Source organism: Rhinopithecus roxellana, chromosome 12 (assembly GCF_007565055.1).
Source record: "Rhinopithecus roxellana isolate Shanxi Qingling chromosome 12, ASM756505v1, whole genome shotgun sequence".
Classification (NCBI taxonomy): domain Eukaryota; kingdom Metazoa; phylum Chordata; class Mammalia; order Primates; family Cercopithecidae; genus Rhinopithecus; species Rhinopithecus roxellana.
The window spans coordinates 66,965,675-66,990,540 of record NC_044560.1 but is presented as its reverse complement, the minus strand read 5'-3'; the positions used below and the strand labels follow the sequence as shown (position 1 = coordinate 66,990,540).

At 40.9% G+C, this 24,866-nt stretch overlaps 1 protein-coding gene across 1 annotated transcript in view; it reads left to right on the top strand.

The window, feature by feature from the left end:
* Positions 1–2,133: 2,133 nt before the first annotated feature.
* The window catches only part of MCOLN2 (mucolipin 2), a 71,702-nt gene continuing 48,969 nt past the window's right edge, over positions 2,134–24,866 (top strand). Inside the window, exon 1 of the mRNA XM_030913286.1 lies at positions 2,134–2,450. Within this exon, the coding sequence (XP_030769146.1) occupies positions 2,374–2,450 (77 nt within the window). The 5' untranslated portion in view covers positions 2,134–2,373. The remainder of the gene's footprint in view (positions 2,451–24,866) is intronic.

The window sequence follows — 24,866 nt, the reverse complement described above, 5'->3', positions numbered from 1 at the left end:
ATCAAGCCAACATCACTAGAAGCCCAACACGGCTTTTGGTCATGTACTGCCAACTCTCATCTCTAAGATTCACGAACCGCGACCGATTGTCTGTTCGGTTTCCCACAGGCGACTTCCTTTCACGCACAAAGAGGGAAGAGCAGCGGCGGCTGCGGCAGGGCGCTGGGGCTGCGAGTCCAGCCCTGGGGCCGTGCGCCCTCCCTCCGCGCCCGCCGGAGGCTCCCTCCTGGCTCCCTCCCTTTCATCCCGACGCGGGCGCAGGGAGACTCGCTTCTCCTATTCCTGGCGCGCCCGTCGCACTTTCTAACATCTCAGAAACATGGCCCCTGTCACAGACTTTCGTGATCGTGCACTTTAAAGAAAAGCCAGAATGAATGAACTTGTCCGAATGAACTTGTCAGTTTAATGTGACGTCTTCGAGGGAAAGGACCATGTCTTTGTCATCCCAGAGACCACAATACCCCACGGTCGGCTTGGCGCTCAGTGTTTCCCTAAGCATTAAAACAGGAACAACGTTCACTCTGATGGTAGTTTCTTTTGCTGTGCAGAAGCTCTTTAGTTTAATTAGATCCCATTTGTCAATTTTTGCTTTTGCTGCCGTTGCTTTTGGTGTTTTAGACATGAAGTCCTTGCCCATGCCTATGTCCTGAATGGTATTACCTAGGTTTTCTTCTAGGGTTTTTATGGTATTAGGTCTAACATTTAAGTCTCTAATCCATCTTGAATTAATCTTCGTATGTTTATTGCGGCACTATTCACAATAGCAAAGACTTGGAATCAACCCAAATGTCCATCTGTGACAGACTGGATTAAGAAAATGTGGCACATATACACCATGGAATACTATGCAGCCATAAAAAAGGATGAGTTTGCGTCCTTTGTAGGGACATGGATGCAGCTGGAAACCATCATTCTTAGCAAACTATCACAAGAACAGAAAACCAAACACCGCATGTTCTCACTCATAGGTGGGAACTGAACAATGAGATCACTTGGACTCGGGAAGGGGAACATCACACACCGGGGCTTATCATGGGGAGGGGGGAGGGGGGAGGGATTGCGTTGGGGAGTTATACCTGATATAAATGATGAATTGATGGGTGCTGACGAGTTGATGGGTGCAGCACACCAACATGGCACAAGTATACATATGTAACAAACCTGCACGTTATGCACATGTACCCTAGAACTTAATGTATAATAAAAAAAAATTAAAAAAAAAAAAAAAACAGGAACAACGGACAAATGAATGCATGTGGAAACAAGAAAAGAATGCATAAAAGAGTGAAGAAAAGAGGGGGCCAGGCATAGTGGCTTAACCTGTAAGCCTAGTACTTTGGGAGGCCGAGGCAGGAGGATCACTTGAGTCCAGGAGTTCAAGGTTGCAGTGAGCCGTGATCGCAGCTCAGGCGACAAGTGAGACCCGGTCTCCCCATCCCTTCCCCCCTTCCCCCAAAAAAGGCAGGAGCCCCAGAGGGCCAGGAGTGCCAGGTGCTGCCGCCCGGGGGCAGTGTGGAGGGTGCGTGGGCCACTTTGCCTCAGCGACCACCGCCCGGGTCCCTCTGTAAGGCGCTTCTCAGGCAGACACCCCGAGCCAAAGCGGGCCGCACCGCAGCGCTGGGCACTTGGGTGGAGAGCGTGGGGGCCGCAGGCCCGCGCCGAGACAGGTGTAGCCGTCCCATGCTCGGCGTCCTGCCGCTCCCGGACGGCACCATGCCGCCAGGCATGGAGGTGCTGGACCTGCCGGTGTGGAACCGCTTCTCGGGCCTGTCCTGGGGGCTGCACCACAGGTCAGTGTCCCCGGGCGCCTCTTGGCGCGCTCCACGCCTCCCTGGGGGCCCCACCGCCGCCCCCTTTCGGGACTACTTACTTCCTCGGTTCTTCTCGCGCGCGCCTCGGCTCCATCTCCTACAGCCCCCACCCCGCCTCCGCGTCGCCGACCCCCTTCTCCGGGAGCGCGAGGAGGATGGTCCGCTGACGCGTGGAAGATGGTCCGCTGACGCGTGGAATAAGTCCCCCGGACCTCAAGTGGGGAAGCTCCGGTCCCTGGTGGGAGGCGGTGGGGCGGGGCGGGGCAGTCCCCTGGGGGCGGGGCGGGAGCGCCTCGCCACGCGCCGCATCCTGCAGCCAGAGCACAGAGCAGCCTTTCAGCGGCCGGAGCAGGGCCAGCCGCACCCAGCGACCGCCGCGCCTGCCCTAGGGCCGGGGTCTGCGCGCACCGCGCGGCCGGCAGGAAGGGTAAGAGAAGGGGACCCTGCTTAGCAGGGCTCCAACTTCAGCGGACGCGTTTCGGCGAGGGCGAACTGAGTCTGCAGTGAACAATTTTTCCTGTTCCGAATCCCGAGAGCCCTGCAAAGTTTTGAAGGAGGAGGCATGGCCCGTCAGCCTTATCGTTTTCCCCAGGCAAGGATTCCAGAGAGAGGATCAGGTGTTTTCAGGTTAACCGTCAGGTGAGGAGTCTGGGCTGCATCTTTCAGGATGCTAGACTAGAGAAATCTTCCTGAAGTCGATGGCTTTACTTCCGTAGACTAGAGCTTGCCTACTGCCTTGGGAATGCTTATATTAACTGCTTGCAGTTAGTTAAATAAGGCTGGGCTGTGCCTTCCAGAACAAACAGGCCTTTCCCTCAGGTGGGAGGGTTGTAGTGTGGCTAACCCCAGTTCTCTGCCTTTATGAAAAGGCGCACAGTTCAGCCGCTTGGCGCTGCCAGCGGGCCCCTCCTCCGTGGTCACAGCTCCAGCCACCCCAGCACAGTTGAACCAAGGGTGTGAATACAAACAGGCGTTGGCTCCCCCGTTCCCTGCTCTCCAAACAGATATATATGTATGTATCTGAAATATATATGTATGTGTGAGTGTGTGTGTGTCTCTGGTTGTACAGTACTTGTGGGAAACAAAATTGTGTGTCATTGTAAATTGAGAATGGAAGAAAAGGTTAGTAAGAGAGAGGTGGGAGAGGTTTCTTATGGGTGTCAGGATGTAGACTGATATTTTATGTAGAAGGAACCAACTACGTAGTTCTCCCCAGAAGTGGGATGTGGGTTTCACACTCAGGAGGTGCTCATCACCTCTGTGATGTGCTAAGCAAAATCGCCCAAGTTTTGGGGAATTTGATAGCTTTCCCCTATTGAGTCAAAGTTTCTTGAGACTTTAGCCTGTCTTCCTCTTCATACCTTAAGAAGAGTCAAACTCCCCTTGCTGTGAACTTTCCACAGGCACACCCTTCTCCTTTAGAAAGCCCTTCATAGGTCAGTTTCTGTGGCCAGAACTCTGAAAACGACACATTTTCCATACAGAGGCCATCATAATAGCAATTTTATTTAACCTCCTGTAATAAAAAATGAGTGAATCCTATTAAAGTGTTTGAGGTAGCCACATTCTTTTCTGTGAAGGAGGAACATATCAAAAGTTTTTTTTTTTTTTTAAATAGAGTAATAAATGTAAAATATTTTAATGAAGCAAGTGAGAAGAACTGAGAGGCGTAGTTTGAGCAGAGGGGCGCAAAATACAGAACTGAAAGTCAAGAATGATCATATTCACAAGCTGATCTCTTTGGCTAGATCTCTGTCAGTGAAGTGAAACCTAGAACAAGACAATTTTAAAACCGGCGGAAAAAGAGATGGCTTCTTGTGACTATAGCTTTCAAAGTAAAAATAGTGGCCAAAGAAAACTCTTCTGGCTGTAAAATTAAAAGTGGACTTTCCCGAAGCTGGACTGTTTTCTTTAAGGCCTAGAGTCTAAGTTCCATATGTCAGTTCTGAAGAATTAAATCACTCTTTAGTGAGCTCTTGTGTCACATGTTAAGGGGTTCATAGAAAAAAGTGCAGGCATACCTTGTTTTACTGTACTTTGCTTTATTGCACTTTGCAGATACTGCTTTTTTTTGTTTTGTTTTGTTTTTTTTACAAATTGAAGGTTTGTGGTAACCCTTTGTTCAGCAAGTCTGTTGGTGCCATTTTTCCAACAGTGGTGCTCACTTTGTGTCTCTGTGTCACATTTTGGCAATTCAATATTTCAAACTTTTTCATCATTATTATTATACCTGTTATGGTGATCTGTGACCAGTGATCTTTGATGTTACTACTGCAATTGTTTTGGGGTACCATGAACTGTGCCCATATAAGACAGGGAACTCAATTAATAAATGTTGTATGTGTTCTGACTACTCCACCAACCAGCCTTTCTTCTATCTCTTTTCCTCTCCCCAACCCTCTCTGTTCCCTGAGACACCACAATATTGAAATTAGCCCAATTAATAACCCTACAGTGGTCTCGAAGTGTTTGAGTGCAAGGGACAATCACAGGTCTCTCACTTTAAAGGTAGAAATGATTAAGCTTAGTAAGGAAGGTATGTTGAAAGCTGAGACAGACCAAAAGCTAGGCATTTTGTGCCATTTGGCCAAGTTTTGAATGCATATGAGATATTCTTGAAGGAAATTATAAGTGCCACTCCAGTGAAAACACAAATGATTAGGAAGCAAAACAGCCTTATTGCTGTTATGGAGAAAGTTTTTGTGGTCTGGATAGAAGATCAAACCAGCCCCAACATTTGCTAAAGCTAAAGTATAATCTAGAGCAAGGCCCAAACTCTCTTTAATTCTGTGAAGGCTGAGAGAGGTGATGAAGCTGCAGAAGAAAAGTTTCAAGCTAGCAGAAGTTGGTTCATAAGCTTTAAGAAAGGAAGCCATGTCTATAACACATAAGTGAAAGGTGAAGCAGAAAGTGCTGATATAGAAGCTGCAGCAAGTTAGTTGGAAGATCTAACTAAGATCATTGATGAAGGAGGCTACTCTAAACAGCAGATTTTCAATGTAGACAAAACAGCCTTCTATTGGAAGGAGACGCCATCTAGGACTTTCCTAGGTAGAGAGGACAAGTCAGTGTCTGATTTCAAAGGTGCAAAGGACAAGATGGCTCTCTAATTAGGAACTAGTACAGCCGGTGACTTTTAAGTTGAAGCCAGTGCTCATTTACCATTCCAAAAATCCTAGGGCACTTAAGAATTATGTTAATCTACTCTGCCTCTGCTTTGTAAATGGAACAACAAAGCCTAGATGACAGTACATTTGTTTACAGCATATTTACTGAATATTTTAAGCTCATGGTTGAGACCTACTGCTCGGAAAAAAAGATTTCTTTCAAAATATTACTGCTCATTGATAATATCTCTGGTCACTGAAAAGTACTAATGGAGATGTACAAGGAGATGAATGTTGTTTTCATATATGTTCACACAACATCCATTCTGCAGCCCATGGATCAAGGAGTAATTTCAATTTTCAAGACTTATTATTTAAGAACTACGTTTTGTAAGGTTATAGGTTGCCATAGAAAATTATTCCTCTGATGAATCTGGACAAAGTAAACCCTTCTGGAAAGGATTCATCATTCTGGATGCCATTAAGAACATTCATGATTCATGGGAAGAGGTCAAAATATTAACATTAACAGGAAGTTTGGAAGAAGTTGATTTTAACCCTCATGGATGACTTTGAAGGGGTCCAGACTTCAGTAGAGGAAGTATTAGGTCAGTGCAAAAGTAATTGTGGGTTTTGCTATTACTTTTAATGGCAAAAAAACCACAATTACTTTTACACCGATCTGCTAACCACAGATATGGTGGAAATACCCAGAGAACTTGAAGAGAGGCCTGAAGATGTGACTGAATTACTGTAATCTCATGATCAAACTAGAATGGATGAGGAGTTGTTTGTTATGGCTGAGCAAAGAAAGTGGTTTCTTGAGATGGAATCTGCTCCTAGTGAAGATGCTATGAGCATTGTTGAAATGACAACACATAATTTAGCATATTCCGTAAACATAGTTGATAAAACAGCAGGGAGGTTTGAGAGGACTGACTCCAATTTTGAAAGAAGTTCTACTGTGAGTAAAATGCAATCAAACAGCATTGCATGCAACAGAGAAATGTTTTGTGACAGGAAGAGTTAATTGATATATCAGACTTCATTGTTGTCTTCTCTTAAGAAATTGCCCTAAACACCCCAGCCTTCAGCAACCACCACCCTAATCAGTCAGCAGCCATCAACAAGGAGGCAAGACCCTCCACTAGCAAAAAGAGTACAGCTTGCTGAAGGTTCAGATGATTGTTAGCATTTTTTAGTAATGAAGTACTTTTAAATTAAGGTGTGTTTTTAGACATAATGCTGTTACAGACTTAATAGACTATGGTATAGTGTAAACATAACTTTTATATGCACTGGGAAACAAAAAAAAAAAATGTGTGACTTGCTTTACTGCAGCATTTGCTTTATTGTGGTGATCTGGAACCAAACTTTCAATATCTCTGAGGTACGCCTGTAATTTTATTTCCAGACTTCATTTTATCAAACTGCAATGTTCTGTTCAGTATTAAATGTTTAAAGTCATGTTTTTGGTTTGTTGATTTGTTTGCTTTGGCAATCATCTGAATTTTTTTTTCTTCCCACTCTTCTCAGCCTGCCTATAGCTGAGCTTTCTACTCTGTTTTGAGCTTGGTCCTCAGCCCCTTTTTTCCTGGTATGAGAGACTGTGTCCAGGGAATGTTGTCCATATTCCTTTTCCCTCAGCTGGGTGGGCTGTTTCCTTTCTTCTCTTTTGAGGGTTGTGTTTTGTTTTCGCCCCTTGAATACATCTCTGTAGTTTCAGCCTAAAACATCTGCCAGGCAGTAATTGATAACTCATGAGGCAGAAGATTCTTGAAAATAGTCTTTGGTGAAATTCTAGAAGACCCACAATTTAAATGGTGGCTTTAAAAATATATCATACTACGGCCAGGCGCGGTGGCTCACGCCTGTAATCCCAGCACTTTGGGAGACCGAGGCAGGCAGATCACGAGGTCAGGAGATCGAGACCATCCTGGCTAACACGGTGAAACCCTGTCTCTACTGAAAATACAAAAAAAAAAAAAAAAAAAAAAAAAAAAAAATTAGCTGGGCGTGGTGGCACTCGCCTGTTGTCCCAGCTGCTTGGGAGGCTGAGGTAGGAGAATCACTTGAACCTGGGAGGCGGAGCTTGCTATGAGTGGAGATCACTCCAGTGCACTCCAGCCTGGGCAAGAGAGCAAGACTCTGTCTCCAAAAAAAAAAAACAAACAAACAAAACATACTACTTATGCCAACTACAGGGATTTGCTAGAGATAGATAGAATGTAGGGATTCACCAACATGACACTGAGGTGGGCTTGTCCAAAATTAAGGTAACCTCAATGCTTTGAGGAAAAAATGATTATTTCTTTATAACTTCTTCTTTTCCTTAGGGAGAGTCATCAGCATGACTCTATTAAGTTGGGCTCTTACTGAAAATATTGGAGAAAGAAAAATGTTAGGAAATGTCATAATTCCAGTCATCTTCCTCAGTTTTAACTGCATGTGGAATCCCTTATTGCTAAGAAATGGAGTTTCCCTTTCTTTATCTGTTCCTCAGAGAACTGTTTCTTCAAGTTTCCAAAGGAGTGTCGCTTGTTTAGAAAAAGCACATTAAAAATATGCAGCCCTAGTTCTGCTTTCCTGGTGTTCAGAGGCAGCAAAGTGGGGATCAGAGGTGATTTTTAGGAATTTGGTGGCATGGTTGTCTGTAGGGAAACTCCTGAAAGGTTAGCATGTTCATCTTTCATGAGTGGTTCTAATGGAAAATGAAAAGCCCCTACGGCCTTCCTTCAGGGTGCTTCTTAGTGTTAGAATGACCATGTCATTTATGTTCTGAGAACTGTTGAGAAGGGAACCAAAGTTTTCTTCTTTGCCTTTTTTCCTCTCAACTTCATTTAATTGACACCGACCTACCCTGCTCAGCTACCTCAGAACCTCAGTTGGCTAGACATTTTTCTTTCTTCCTCTCTTGTGAGACTAGCAGATCACGAGAAAATTTGTTCATCATAGGAATTGGAGTGAAAAAATGACGTGCGAGTTGTTAGGAATGGTCTAAAATATTTCATCTGTTGGACTGCCCCCGATATCATCCTGGTGCCAACACAGTCATTACTGTAGAAACACTGAATTTTAGTCTCCGTATCTACCACTCCTTCCATCCTCTACCCCAAACCAATCACACACAAACTAAGCAGGGAAATACCTGACTACCTGATACATATCAGACTCTTTCTTTTTGAAATAGCACATTTTAACTCATAATAATGATTCAAGAATTCACACGTTAATCACCAAAAATGAACAAAAAAGGAAAACTTAATGAAGAAAATTAAAATTACCTATAATACTATTTCACAGAGATTATAAAAATATGGAGGCTTTTTTGGCTGGTTCATGTGCTTCTAGACTTTAAAATGTCTATATATACATATGAATGCTGGCTTTTTTTTCCAGCCTGGGTCTTGTTCTGTCACCCAGGCTGGGATGCAGTGGCACAATGACAGCTTACTGCAGCCTCAAACTTCAAGTCTCAAGTGATCCTCCTGCCTCAAGTAGTTGGGACTACAGGTGCCTGCCACCACTCCTGGCTAGCTTATTATTATTAATTATTATTATTATTTCTAGAGATGGAGGTCTCCCTATGTTGCCCAGGCTGGTCTCAAACTCCTGGGCCCAAGGGATCCTCCTGCCTCAGCTTCCCAAAGCTCTGGGATTACAGGCCGAAGCCACCATGCCCAGCTTATGCTGACGTTTTTTGAAAAATGAGATCTCAATATATCTATTCTGTAACTTTAAGAAAATTGCAATATGTCATAGACATCTTCAAGTCAGTGCAAAGTTACAAATAGGGCTGCAATTAACATTTTTGTAACTAACTCATTATTTTAAAGTTTGCATTATAAATCCATAGAAGTTTGAATTTTTTTTTTTTTTTTTTTTTTTTTTTTTTTTTGAGATGGAGTCTCATTCTGTTGCCCAAGCTGAAGCTGAAGTGCAGTGGCATGATCTCGGTTCACTGCAACCTCTGCCTCGCAGGTTCACATGATTCTCCTGCCTCAGCCTCCCAAGTAGCTGGGATTACAGGCGTATACCACCACGTCTGGCTAATTTTTTTTTTTATTTTTAGTAGAGACGAGGTTTCACTATGTTGTCCAGACTGGTCTCAAACTCCTGACCTTGTGATCTGCCTGCATTGGCCTTCCAATGTGCTGGGATTACAGGCGTGAGCCACCGTGCCCAGCCCAGAAGTTTGATTCTTAAGTCACTTTTATAGATACTGCCCAAGTGCCAATCAAAATTTACATTTCTTTTAATAGTTTTAAAATCATTCTTCATAAATAAAAATTAAGATAAGTTTTTACCAACCTGATTGTTAGTAAGTTTTTATTGTTAAATGTTCACTGGCTTGTTCAGATCCATTGCCTGTTATATTGGATTGTCTTTTTCTTATTAATAGTCTGGAGCTCTTTACAGGTCATAATAGATAGTTAACTTTTCCTGTGTAAATGCATTGCACATTTTTCTCCAAATCTCTTTGTCTTTTAACTTTTTGAAGTCTTCCATTTTTATGTTAAGATCTGTCAGTCATTTTTACATCTTCTAAATTTTTTTGTACTTAAAAAGGCATGTTAAATTGTTTTAAAAATCCTATATCTTATACTACTATCAATTTTATTTTTAAAATGTGTCTAAATTTTATTTTTGCATTCAGTTTGAGAGAGTACTTTTTCTCTTTCCCAAATGGATAGCAAATTATTATAATAACAACTCATTGAATAATTTATTCTTTGGAAAGACTAGGAATAATGAGTAAAACAAAGTAGGGTTTCTATCATCAGCAAACCAGGCAACTAAATTACCTACAACTTGCTAATGTATCTTGACTAAGCAAGACTTACTTTTAAATATATTTTAATTCACTTTTTAATATTAATATTTTAGACTTTCTATTATTTTTATGTTAATTAATATTGTTGTTATTATTATTTGATCACAAAAGATATTAACCAAGGAAAAGTTCATGTAGTCAAGGTTGATGTCTCATTATTGATTCATTACTTTTTTCCAACAGATTTTCATTGAACACCTATTACGTGTTAGATACTATGCTGTATGCTGGGCTATATGGTAATAAGCAAGACCCACCCTTCATGAAGTCCGTTGTAGGGGAAACCAATAAAGATTGTGATTGCAATTATGAAGGAAATAAAGTGATGATAGAGGCAGTGGGGAAGGCCACATTAATAGAGTGGCCAGAGAGCCCTCTCTACCGAGGTGTCATTTGTGCTGAGAGATGAAGGGTGACAGGAAGAAACCAGACGCACAAAGAACTGGGGGAACAGCAGTAGGGTGTATGAAATGGTGAGTGAAATGTGCAGAGCAGGGACTGTCCACAGCCAGGAAAGAAGCCATTGTGTAGTGAGGAAGGGGAAGAGGGTATGGGAGGAGTGGGCAGGAGTCTTTTAGCAGTGGTAGGAGGTTTGGATTTTACTCTGAGCGAGGGAGAAAGCCCCTAAAGAAAGCCCCTAAAGCAAAGAAGTGATGTCTGACTTATGCTTTTAGAATTACCCCTCTGGCTACCATGTGGAGAATTGGGAGGCTATTGCAGTTGGGTAAGAGATGACAGTGCTTGGACCAGGGAGGCTGCAGTGCATAGAGAGAGATGGAGACCACTCCTTGATGTGTTTTGAAGGAAGACTTGATAAATTGAATGTGAGGATTGAATACAAAGGGAACTAAAAGCATACTTTAGAGCAGTGGTTCCCATACTTTGCTACATGTTAGAATCACCTGAGTAACTTTAAAAATCCTGATGCCCAGTTCACTCCTCCTGCTAATTAAATCAGAATGTCTTGGGGCTGAGAGGCAAGCACTGAAATCTTTTAAAAATCCTCAGGTGGGCTGGACACTATGGCTCACACCTGTAATCCCAGCACTTTGGGAGGCTGAGGTGGGAGGATCACTTGAGTCCAAGAGTTCAAGACCAGCCTGGGCAACATAGCAAAACCTGTCTCCATTTTAAAAAGCAAAAATTAAAATTAAAAAAAATCCTCAGATGATTCTGCTGTGCACCCAAGATGGAGAATGGACTAAGGATTGCAGCTGGGCCACTGAATACACTAAGGATTCCAACTGAAGCATTTTTTTAAATGCTAATAGCAATGCATTTATTTTTTAAAAATTATTTCAGTAGTTTTTGGGGAACAGGTGGCATTTGGTTACATGAATAAGTTCTTCAGTGGTGATTTCTGAGATTTTTGTGCACCCATCACCCAAGCAGTATACACTGTACCTAATGTGTTTTCTTTTATCTTTTGCCCCATTCCAACCCTTTCCCCTGAGTCGCCAAAGTCCATAGTATGATTCTTATGTCTTTGCATCCTCATAGCCCAGCTCACACCTGTAAGTGAGAATATATGATGTTTGGTTTTCCATTCCTGAGTTACTTCACTTAGAATAATGGTCTTCAGATCCATCCAGGTTGCTGTGAATGCCATTATTTTGTTCCTTTTTATAGCTGAGTAGCATTCAATGATGTGTGTGTATATATATATATATATATATATACACACACACACACACACATATACATATCACCTTTTCTTTATCCACTCATTTATTGATGGGCATCTGGGCTGGTTTTATATTTTTGCAGTTACAAATTGTGCTGCTATAAGCATGCATGTACAAGTATCTTTTTCATATAATGACTTATTTTCCTCTGGGTAGATACTCAGTAGTGGGATTGCTGGATCAAATAGTAGTTCTACTTTTAGTCCTTTGAGGAATCTCTACACTGTTTTCCATAGTGGTTGTAAGAGTTTACATTCCCACCAGCAGTTTAAAAGTGTTGCCTTTTCACCCCATCCCCGCCAACATCTATTTTTTGATTTTTTGATTATGGCTATTCTTGCAGGAGTGAGGTGGTATCACATTGTGGTTTTGATCTGCATTTCCCTCATCATTAGTGATGTTGAGCAGTTTTTCATATGTTTGTTTGCCATTTGTATATCTTCTTTTGAGAATTGTCTATTCATGTCTTTAGCCCACGTTTTGATGGGATTTTTTTTTTCCTTGCTGATTTGAGTTCCTTGTAGATTCTGGATATTAGTCCTTTGTCAGATGTATAGATTGTGAAGATTTTCTCTCACTCATTGGGTTGTCTGTTTATTCTGCTGATTGTTTCTTTTGCTGTGCAGAAGCTTTTTTTTTTTTTTTGAGATGGAGTTTTGATCTTGTTACCCAGGCTGGAGTGCAATGGTGCTATCTTGACTCTCTGCAACCTCCGCGTCCTGGGTTCAAGTGATTCTCCTGCCTCAGCCTCCTGAGTAGCTGGGATTATAGGCATGCACCACCAACATGCCCGGCTAATTTTGTATGTTTAGTAGAGACAGGCGTTTCTGCATGTTGGTCAGGCTGTTCTCGAACTCCCGACCTCAGGTGATCTGCCCACCTCGGTCTTCCAAAGTGATGGGATTATAGGTGTGAACCGCCATGCCTGGCCCAGTTTTATTCTTCTACATGTGGCCTGCCAATTATTCCAGCACCATTTGTTGAATAGGGTATCCTTTTCCCACTTTATGGTTTTGTTTGCTTTGTTGAACATTAGTTGGCTTTAAGTATTTGGCTTTATTTCTGGGTTCTCTATTCTGTTCCATTGGTTTATATGCCTATTTTTATATCAGTACCATGCTGTTTTGGTGACTGTGGCCTTAGAGTATAGTTTGAAGTCAGGTAATGTGATGCCTCCAGATTTGTTCTTTTTGCTTAGTCTTGCTTTGGCTATGCAGGCTCTTTTTTTGGTTCCATATGAATTTTAGGATTTTTTTCCTAGTTCTGTGAAGAATGATGGTGGTATTTCGATGGGAATTGCATTGGATTTGCAGATTGCTTTTGGCAGTATGGTCATTTTCATAATATTGATTCTACCCATCCATGAGCATGGAATGTGTTTCCATTTGTTTGTGTCATATATGATTTCTTTTAGCAGTGTTTTGTAGTTTTCCTTGTAGAGGTCTTTCACCTCCTTGGTTAAGTATATTCCTAATTTTAAATTTTGTGGGTTTTTTTTGGTTTGTTTTTTGTTTTTTTGCAGCTGTTGTGAAAGGGATTGAGTTCTTTATTTGATTCTCAGCTTGGTCAGCAGCTGAAGCATTTGAATGAATGTGTACAGATCGCTGCTTTGAGCAGATGGGTGGAGGAGCAGTTGGAGGATGGGTTTGAGAGACCAATTAGACCTGTGGGTGGAGTTTCATAAAAAAGGTTGGATAAGGAAGTCTGCTCAAGAGAGAGATTTGCTGGAGATGCAAATATGGAAACCCACATCATGTAGAGAGTATTTAAAGTCATAGGATTGGACAAGCTGTTTTAGAACAGAGGATAGAGACTAGAAGAATCCATACTGTGCCTCAAGGCACTCTGACGTCAAGAGGAGGGGCGTGTCCTGGAAACTGACAGAAGAGGTTGTCCCAAGGAGGTAGTGGTCAGCTGTATCAAATGCTGCAGAGCCAATAAGCCTGAAAAGTGTTTGTTAGAATCTATAGCAAGAGATGGTTTACCCTGAGCATTTTAATGAAGTAATAGAAAGGGGAACCCAGTGTTTCTTCTAGAGAATCTGTACCACAAAGTCAGCTTGAGGAGGTAAGTGCTGGGTTCATTCCGTCAGCTGGCTTTACTTTTTTTTCTCATTTTGATAATATGACCATATAGAAGTTTCTTGAATGTATGGACTAGGATGGCTATTTGATAAAATGTCACACATTTTAAATTTTATTTCAATTTTTCTTTTTGAGACAGGGTCTTGCTCTGTTGCAGACTGGAGTGCACTGGTGTGATCATGGCTCACTGCAGCCTCGACCTCCCTGGGCTCAAGCAATCCTCCCACCTTAGCCTCCAAGTAGCTGGGACTACAGGCACAAGCCAGCATGCCCAGCGAACTTTTTGTATTTTTAGTACAGACGGGTTTTGCCATGTTGCCCAGGCTGTTCTCGAACTCCTGAGCTCAAGTGATCCACTGCTGCCGTCTCCCAAAGTGCTGGGATTACAGGCATGAACCACCACACTTGGCCATATTGAGTTATTTTATCCTTTGGTATTAATATATTGCTTGCTTTCAACAAAACAGGAAGAAGAGAGGAATGGATACTGGGCAGGCAACTAGTAGTGTCTGTCACGAAGTCTAACAATGTACTTTTCAGGCTTCTTTTCCCAGGAAGGGATTGGATATTCTCCACAAAATGAGAGAGTAAAGAAAGAAGCAGACATGGGATCCAAGAGATGGGGGTTCAAATTTAGGAAGGTAGTGAAGGAGTTCCTAAAGTTATGGCCTTGAAAAGTGATTAGAAAGCAACCAGGTAGATTTGAGCAAAAGGATGAGGGCTGTAGGCATTGGTGTGTCTCCATGGAAGAAAGAAATTGACAGGGTACCTGGCTTGTGTGTCTTTAAGGGTGGTGTCAGATTCAGCCAGAGCTTGGTGATAAAGTTATAATTGGTGTACAGAAAACTAAACAAATGGGGAAAAGGGCAATTAACTCCAGGAAAATAGTTCGAGTGAGGAAGAATATAACGTTACAGTATGTTAATAGCTCAACTCTGAAGAGTTTTTACGTAGTCACTTCATAAAATCAGACGTTAATTTATCCAAAATTTGCATTAAAACTTGGTTGGGAATATGAGTAGGGAGGTGAAATGTATGTTGGGGAGAAGATATAAGAGCTAAATCCATATTTTCCAAGTGAGGATTCAAATTGATAATATCTAAAATGAAAAAATAGTGGCATAAGTATTATTTAGAAATTTTTTTTTTGAGACGGAGTCTCGCTCTGTCGCCCGAAGCTCCGCCTCCCGGGTTTACGCCATTCTCCTGCCTCAGCCTCCCGAGTAGCTGGGACTACAGGCGCCCGCCACCTCGCCCGGCTAGTTTTTTGTATTTTTTAGTAGAGACGGGGTTTCACCGTGTTAGCCAGGATGGTCTCGATCTCCTGACCTCGTGATCCGCCCGTCTCGGCCTCCCAAAGTGCTGGGATTACAGGCTTGAGCCACCGCGCCCGGCCTAGAAATTTTAAAGTAGGGCCAGGCACAGTGGCTCACGCCTGTAATCCCAGCACTTTGGGAGGCCGAGGCGGGTGGATCACGAGGTCAGGAGATCCAGACCAGCCTGGCCAACATGGTGAAACCCCGTCTCTACTAAAAATACAAAAATTAGCTGAGCGTGGAGGTGCGCCTGTAATCCCAGCTACTCAGGAGGCTGAGGCAGGAGAATCACTTGAACCCGGGAGGCAGAGGTTGCAGTGAGCCGAGATTGCGCCATTGCACTCCAGCCTGGGCAACAGGGCGAGACTCCGTCTCAAAAAAAAAAAAAAAGAAAGAAATTTAAAAGGAAATGACTTTTAAAAAGACAGATAAAAGCAGTTGCACCTAAGGAGACAGAAATCAGAGGTGTGGTTTATTAATAATTCATTTAAAATTACGTACAGGCCAGGGGCAGTGTCTCACACCTGTAATCCCAGCACTTTGGGAGGCCAGGGGGAAGGATCATCTGCATCCAGGAGTTTGAGACCAGCCTGGGCAACGTGGCAAGACCCCATCTCTACAAAAATTAAAAAATAAGCTGAGCATGGCAGTACACACCTATGGTCCTAGCTACTCTGGAAACTGAGGTAGAAGGAATTGCTTAAGCTCAGGAAGTTAAGGCTGCGATGAGCCATGATTGCATCACTGCACTCCAGCCTGGGTGACAGAGTGAGATCCTATCTCAAAAAAAGAAAAAAAGAAAAAAAAAAAAAAAAAGAAAAATACAGTTATATCATTATTAAATTTTGGGGAAATAAAGGTGGTGGGGAGTTAGGTGAGGCCAGATCATGCGGAGCCACACAGATTTGGGTTGCTGGTGTGGGGACCGAGGAGGCTGGTTTTACCACTCACTGTGATGAGGATAAAAATGAAGGATAGATTTGGGAAGTGATTTGCCCTGCGTACCCTGCCCCATCCCCTGAGACTGGTAGGATATACTTGTGAATTAAAAAAAAAAAAAAATTCTGTCCGGGCTCAGTGGCTCACGCCTGTAATCCCAGCACTTTGAGAGGCCAGGGTGGGTGGATCACCTGAAGTCAGGAGTTTCGAGACCAGCCTGGCCAACATAGTGAAACCCTGTCACTACTAAAAATAAAAAGTAGTAATATAAAAAATTAGCTGCGCATGGTAGCAGGCGCCTGTAGTCCCAGCTACTCTGTAGGCTGTGGCAGGATAATTGCTTGAACCCGCGAGGTGGAGGTTGCAGTGAGTCAAGATTGCACCACTGCACTCCAGCCTAGGTGACAGAAAGAGACTCCATCTCAAAAAGAAAAAAAAATTGTATACTGCTACACCAATATATGATACCTAAACAGATCTGGTAAGAAACATGATGCCTATTAGGATTATTTTCTGTATTTTCTGTTTGTTTGTTGGGGCCAGGGGAACAAACATCAATTTCTTTAAAGCTAACAAGTTTATAATAGCAACTGGGACAACAAAGAACAACCACAGCTAAGGTGTGGCTGGAGCTCTGAAACAATAAGGAAGTAGTTCCCTATATTTTTTATAACTTGTTTCCAACAGTTAAAAGAACATCTACCCTCTCTAAATATGTATTCATTTACATAGCATATGCCAAACCATATGTATATTATGAAACAGATAAAATTAACATTTTAAGGGATGGGATAGATGAGATATTAAAAATGAATTGCCAGGCTGGACACGGTGGCTCATTGCCTGTAATCCTAGTGCTTTGGGAGGCCAAGGCTGGAGGCTTGCTTGAGGCCAGGAGTTCAAGACCAACCTGGCTAACATAGTGAGACCCCATCTCTATTTTTTTATTTTAAAAAATTAAAATAGAAAAAAAAAATGTATTGCCAACTGCAGCAACTTTACGTTATGACTTCATAGTGTCGTTAGCAAATATCTTATGGTACTATATATTTAAAGCCACGCACCTCATTTAGCAATAGTAGATTTAACCAATATTTTAAATAGTTTTCTTGATAAATCTGCTTCCCCCCACCCCAGCTTCTTTTCAGATCAGATATGCTTTTCATCTTTTTTTTTTAAACTCATGGCTTACAACATTTAGAGTGTTAGCTCTCCTATTTTTTTAATATTAATTTAGGCTTACATTAGTTTTACAATAGACCTAATTTTTGCAAGAATTTTTATCTTTTATTTTTAATTTTGTGGGTACATTGTAGGTGTAATATTTATGGGATGCATCAGATGTTTTGATACAGGCATGCAATGCATTATAATCACATCATGGAGCATGGGGTATTCATTCCCTCAAGCATTTATCCTTTGTATTACAGACAGTCCAATGATACTCTTTAATTATTTTAAAATATACAATTATTATTGACTAGAGTCACCTTGGTGTGCTATCAAATACTAGGTCTTATTCATTCTTCCTTTTTCTTTGTACCTATTGACCCATCCCTACTGCCCCTTCAACCCGGATCTCTCTGCCACACTATTCTTCCCAGCCTCTGGTAACCATCCTTCTATTCTCTCTGTCCATGAATTTAATTGTTTTGATTTTTAGATCCCACAAATAAGTGAGAACATACAATATTTGTCTTTCTGTGCCTGACTTATTTCACTTAACATAATGATCGCCAGTTCCATCCATGTTGTTGCAAATGACAGGATCTCATTTTTTATGGCTGAATAATGCTCCATTGTGTGTTTGTACCACATTTTCTTTATCCATTCATCTGCTGATGGACATACAGATTGCTTCCAAATCTTAGCTATTGTGATCTGGTCTGCAACAAACATGAGAGTGCAGATATCTCTTTTGATATTACTGATTTCCTTTCTTTTGGGCATATACCCAGCAGTGGGATTGCTAGATCATATGGTAGCTCTATTTTTAGTCTTTTGAGGAACCTCCAAACTGTTCTCCATAGTGATTGTACTGATTTACAGCCCCACCAACAGTGTACGAGAGTTCCCCTTTCTCAACATCCTCACCAGCATTTGTTATTGCCTGTCTTTTGGATACAAGCCATTTTAACTGGGGTGAGATGATATCTCATTGTAGTTTTGATTTGCATTTCTCTAATGATCAGTGATGTTGAGCACCTTTTCATATCCCTTTTTGTGATTTATGTGTCTTCTTTTGAGACATACAAAGTCTATTCAAGTCTTTTGCCCATTTTTTGATCAGATTATTAGGTTATTTTTTATAGAATTGTTTGAACTCCTTATATGTTGTGGCTATTAATCCCCAGTTTGCAAATATTTTCTCCCTTTCTATGGGTTGTCTTTTCACTTTGTTGATTGTTTCCTTTGCTGTGCAGAAGCTTTTAAAGTTGATTTGATCCCATTTATTCATGTTTGCTTTGGTTGCCTGTGCTTGTGGGATATTGCTCAATAAATTTTTGTCCTGGAGATTTTCCCCAGTGTTTTCTTGTAGTAGTTTCATAGTTTGAGATCTTAAAGTCTTTAATCCATTTTGATTTGATTTTTGTATATGGTGATAGATAGGGGCTTAGTTTCATTCTTTTGCATGTGGATATCCAGTTTCCCCAATACCATTTATTGAAGAGACTTTCTTTTCCCCAGTTTATGTTCTTGTCACCTTTGTTGAAAATGAGTTCACTGTAGGTGTGTGGATTTGTTTCTGGGTTCTCTATTCTGTTTCATTGGTCTGTGTATCTGTTTTGTGTTTTGTATCTGTGTAATACCATGCTGTTTTGGTTAGTATAGCTATGTGGTATAATTTGAAGTCAGATAATGTGATTCCTCCAGTTGTGTTCTTTTTGGTGAGGATAACTTTGACTATTCTGGGTTCTTTGTGGTTCCATATCAATTTCAGGATTTTTTTTCTATTTCTATGAAGAATGTCATGGATATTTTGATAGGGATTGCATTGAGTCTGCAGATGGCTTTGGAGTGTGGACATTTTAACAATATTGATTATTCCAATTTATGAACATGAAATATCTCCATTTTTGGTGTCCTCTTCAATTTCTTTCATCAGTGTTTTATAGTTTTCATTATAGAGATATTTCACTTCTTTGGATGAGTTAATTTCTAGGTATTTTATTTGTGGCTATTGTAAATGGGATTACTTTTTAATTTTCTTTTTCAGATTGTTCACTCTTGCACATAGAAATGCTACTGATTTTTGTATGTTGATACTGTATCCTGCAACTTTACTAAAATTGTTTATCAGTTCTAATTGTTTTTTAGTGGAGTCTCTAGTTTTTTTCCAAATATAAGATCATCTCATCTACAAACAAGGATAATATGACTTCTTCATTTCCAGTTTGGACACCCTTTATATCTTTCTCTTTTCTGATTGCTCTAGCTAGAAATTCCAGTACTATGTTGAATAACAGTGGTGAAAGTGGGCATCCTTGTTGTGTTCCAGATCTGAGAGGAAAGCCTTTCAGTTTTTCCCCATTCAGTATGATACTAGCTGTGGGTATGTTGTATATGGTATTTATTATGTTGAGGTATATTCCTTCTATATCCAGTTTATTAAGGGTTTTTATCATGAAGCAATGTTGAGTTTTATCAAATGCTTTTTCAGTATCACTTGAAATGATCATAGTGTTTTCATTTTTCATTCTATTAATATGATGCATCACATTGATTGATTTGCATGTGTTGAACCATCCTTGCATCCCAGGGATAAATCCCACTTGGTCATGATGAATGATCTTTCTAATGTATTGTTGAATTTGGTTTGCTGGTATTTTGGTTGAGGAGCTTTGTATTAATATTCATTAGAGATATTGGCCTGTAATTTTTTTTATGTGTCTTATGGTTTTAGTATCAGGGTAATACTGGCCTTATAGGATGAGTTTGGAAGTATTTTTTCCTTTTCTATTTTTCAGAAAAGTTTAAGTAGGATTGGTATTAGTTCTTCTTTAAATGTTTGGTAGAATTCGTCAGTGAAGCTGTGATGGTTAATATGAGTGTCAACTTGATTGGATTGAAGGATACAAAGTATTGATCCTGGGTGTGTCTGTGAGGATGTTAAGGAGATTAACATTTGAGTCAGTGGGCTGGGAAAGGCAGACCCACCCTTATTCTGGGTGGACACAATCTAATCAGCTGCCAGCGTGGCTAGAATATAAGCAGGCAGAAAATGTGAAAAGAGAGACTGGCCTAGTCTCCCAGCCTATGTCTTTCTCCCGTGCTGGATGCTTCCTGCCCTCAAACATCGGACTCCAAGTTCTTCAGTTTTAGAACTTGGACTGGCTCTCCTTGCTCCTCAACCTGCAGATGGCTTATTGTGGGACCTTGTGATCGTGTGAGTTAATACTTAATAAATATATATATATATATAAAATATATGTGTATATTGTGTGTGTGTGTATATATATATACACACACATATACATTCCATTAGTTCTGTCCCTCTAGAGAACCTGTCTAATACCGAAACCATCAGGTCCTGGGTTTTTCTTTGCTGGGAGACTTCCTATTACAGCTTCAATCTCATTACTTGTTATTGGTCTATTCAGGTTTTGGATTTCATCCTGGTTCAATCTTGGTAGGTTGTGTGTGTCCATTTTTTCTATATTTTCCAATTTGTTGGTATATAGTTGCTCGTAGTATCCAATAATGATGTGAATTTCTATAGTATCAGTTGTAATGTCTCCCTTTTTCATTTCTGATTTTATTTATTGGATCTTCTCTCTTTTTTAGTCTGGCTACAGTTTTGTCAATTTTTCTTTTTAGCTTTTCGAAAAACCAACTTTTTGTTTCATTGATCTTTTGTATTATTTTCTTTATTTCAATTTCATTTATTTCTGCTCTGATCTTTATTTATGTTTCTACTAATTTTGGCTTTAGTTTGCTCTTGCTTTTGCAGTTCTGTAAGATGTATCATTAGATTGTTTATTTGAAGTTTTTCCTTTTTTTTTTTTTTTTTTTTTTTTGATGTAGGCACCTAAAGCTATAAAATTCCCTTTTAGTACTACTGCTTTTCCTGTATCCCATAGATTTTGGTAGGTTGTGTTTCCATTATCATTTGTTCCAATACATTTTTAAATTTCTGTCTTAATTTCTTTATTGACCCACTGGTCATTCAGGAGCACTTTATTCAATTTCCATACATTTGTATAGTTTCCAAAATTCCTTTTGTTATTTCTAATTTTATGCTGTTGTGGTCAGAAAAGATACTTGAAATTATTTCAAGTTTTTTTTTAATGTTTTAAGACTTGTCTTGTGACTTAATATATGGTCTGTCTTTGAGAATGATCCATGTGCTGAGGAAAAAACTGTGTATTCTGTAGCCATTGGATGAAATGTCCTGTAAATATGTATTAGATCCATTTGGTCTACAGTGCAGATTAAGTCCAGTGTTTCTTTGTTGATTTTCTATTTGGAAGATCTATCTAATGCTGAAGGTGGGGTGTTTTAAGTCTCCAGCTGTTATTTTATTGGGGCCTATCTCTCTCATTAGCTCTAATAATATTTTCTTTATATATCTGGGTGCTCCAATGTTGGGTGCATATATATTTAAAATTGTTATATTCTCTTGCTGAATTGACCCCTTTTCATTATATAGTGAACTTTTTTGTCTCTTCATATAGTTTTTGTCTTAAAATCTGTTTTGTCTGATATAAGCATAGCTACTCCTGCTCTTTTTTGGTTTCTTTCTCCATCCCTTTATTTTCAGTCTATGTGTGTCTTTATAGGTGAAGTGTATTTTTTGTAGCCAACAGATTAGTGGGTTTTTTTTTTAATCCATTTAGCCAGTCTATGTCTTTTGATTGGAGAGTTTAGTCCATTTACATTCAATGTTATTGATAATTAAGGACCTACTCCTGGCACTTTGTTATTTATTTTCTGATTGTTTTGTGGTCTTCTTTCTCTCCTTCTTTCTTGTCGTCCTTTAATGACTGGTGATTTTCTCTGGTGATATGATTTAGTTTCTTGCTCTTTACTTTTTGTGTATCTGTTGTCTGTTTTTTGGTTTGAGGTTACCATGAGGCTTCCACATACTATCTTATAAACCATCATTTTGAGCTGATAACAACCTAACCCCATTTGTATAAGCAAACAAGCAAAAAAAGAACAAACAAAACAAAACAAAAAAACTAACAAAAACTCTATGCCTTAATGTTGTCTCCCCGACTTTTAAACTTTTTGTTGTTTATATCTTATTGTACGTCTGTGTCTTGAAAAGTTGTTGTAGTTATTATTTTTTATTGGTTTGCCAATTTAGTCTTTCTACTTAGGATGAGAGTAGTTTACACAAGGCAGTTACAGGGTTATAATATTTTTTGTTTTTCTGTGTACTTTCTAATACCAGTGAGTAAAATCTTTTTTTTTTTTTTTTTTTTTTTTTTTTTTTTTTTTGAGATGGAGTCTCAGTCTGTCATCCAGGCTGGAGTGCAATGGCACTATCTCGGCTCACTGCAACCTCCGCCTCCTGAGTTCAAGTGATTCTCCTGCCTCAGCCTCCCCAGCAGCTGGGATTACAGGCATGCGCCACCAGTGCCTGGCTAATTTTTGTATTTTTAGTAGAGATGGGGTTTCACCATGTTAGTCAGGCTGGTCTCGAACTCCTGACATCGTGATCTGCCCGCCTCGGCCTCCCAAAGTGCTGGGATTATGGGTGTGAGCCACCGCGCCAGGCCTTCTCTGGGAAAATCTTCATTTCTCCTTCATGTTTAAAGAATATTTTCACCAGACATATAATTCTAGAGTAAAAGTTCTTCTCCTTTAGCACTTTCAATACGTCATGCCCCTCTCTTCTGGCCTTTAAGGTTTCCACTGAAAAGTCTATTGCCAGATGTATTGATGCTTCATTGTATGTTGTTTCTTTTCTCTTGCTGCTTTTAGGATTCATTCTTTAACCTTGATCTTTAGGAGTTTGATTATTAAATGCCTTGCAGTAGTCTTCTTTGGATTAAATCTGCTTGGTGTTCTATAACCTTCTTGTATTTGGATACTGATATCTTTCTCTAAACTTGGGAAGTTCTTTGTTATTATCCCTTTGAATAACTTTCTACTCCTGTATCTTTCTCTACCTCCAAATTTGCCATTTTGAGGCTATTTCTTGGATCCTGTAGGCATGCTTCACTGTTTTTTATTCTTTATTGTTTTGTCTCCTCTGACTGTGTATTTTTAAATAGCCTGTCTTCGAGCTCACTAATTCTTTCTTCTGCTTGATCATTTCTGCCATTAAGATACATTCTTCAGTATGCCAATTGCATTTTTTCAGCTCCAGAATTTCTTTTTGATTCTTTTTAATTATGTCAATCTCTTTGTTAAATTTATCTGATAGAATTTTGAATTTTCTGTCTTATCGTGAATTTCTTTGAGTTTCCTCAAAAGGGCTATTTTGCATTATCTGTCTGAAAGGTCACCTGTCTCTGTTTCTCCAAGATTATGTCCTTAGTGCCTTATTAACTCATTTGATGAGGCCATGTTTTCCTGGATTATCTTGATACTTGTAGATGTTCATCTGTGTCTGGGCATGGAAAAGTTAGGAATTTATTGTCGTCTTCAGTGTCTGGGCTTTTATTATCTGTCCTTCTTGAGAACGCTTTCCAGATATTTGAAAGGACTTGGGCATTGTGTTCTAAGTTGTATCTGCTTTGGAGGGCACCCCAAGCCTAGTAATGCTGTGGTTCTTATAGACTCATGGAGTTACCACCTTGAACAAGATCTAGGAGAATTCTCTGGATTACCAGGCAGAGACTCTTGTTCTCTACCCTTTTTATCTCCCTAACAAATGGTGTCTCTCTCTCAGTCCTGAGCCATGTAAAGCTAGGGATGGAGTGACACAAGCACCCCTGTGGCTACTACCTCTGTGACTACACTGGGTCAGGCCTGAAGTCAGCACAGCACTGGGTCTTGCCCAAGGCCAGCTGTAACTACTCCCTGGCTACTACCTATGTCCACTCAAGGCTCTGGGGCTCTCTAGTTAGCAGGCAGCAAAGCCAACCAGGCCTGTGTTCTTCCCTCCAGGATGGTTGAGTGCCCCCAGGACTCTACTGGGTCCAGAGGTACTGTCCAGGAGTCAGGGACTAGAATAAAAAACTTTAGAAGTCTACCTAGTGTTCTGTTGTATCACACCTGAGCTGGCACTCAAATTATAAGATGCAGTTCTTCCCACTCTTCCCTCCCCTCCTTCAAAAGCAGAGGAGCCCTTCCCCATGGTCATCACCACCAGAGGCCCAGTGGGCAGTACTGCCAGACTACCACTGATGTTCTCTTAAGGCCCAAGGTCTCTTAAGTCAGCTTGTCATGAAGGTTGTCTGGCCTGGGACTCATCCTTCAGGGCAGTGGGCTCCCTTCTGGTCCAGGGGAGGTCCAGAAATGCCACCCAAGAGTCAGCTCTTAGAATTGGGGACTCCAGGAGCCCACTTGTTGCTCCATCCCCCATAGCCAAGATAAACCTGAAGCCAGCAAGTCTCAGAGGCTCACCCAAGGCCCTAGATGTAGTACCTGGGTATCACTGCTGATTATTCAGTGCCCAAGGGCTCTTGAGTTTGCAGGTGATGAATGCTGCCAGGACTGGGTTCTTCCCTTCAAGGCAGTGGATTCCCTTCTAGCCCAGGGTGTGCCTGGAAGTGTTGACCAAGAGCTAGGGCCCGGAACAGAGGCCTTATGACTCTGACCCATGCCCTATCATGCTGTGGCTGAGCCAGTATCCAAGATACAAGACAAAGTCCTCCCCACTCTTCTTTCTCCTCTCCTCAAGCAGAAGCAAGGGGTCTTTTTGGAGCCACTAGTTGTGCAGCCTGGGGTTAGGGGAGAGGTGACATCACCACTCCTTTAGCCATCCTGGTAGTTTAGTAGATTGCATGCCCCTCCAGTCCACTGTCTATGGGCCCAGTTCAGCACTAGGACTCGCCTAAGAGTTGTCTTGTGGCCTAAATTGCTTTTCAAATTCACTTAGAGACCCAGAGCACTTTAGCCTGCAGTGATGAAGTTTGTGGGAACTCAAATTCCAACCACAAGGACCTGTGATTCCCCCCTGGCTAGGAATGGTTT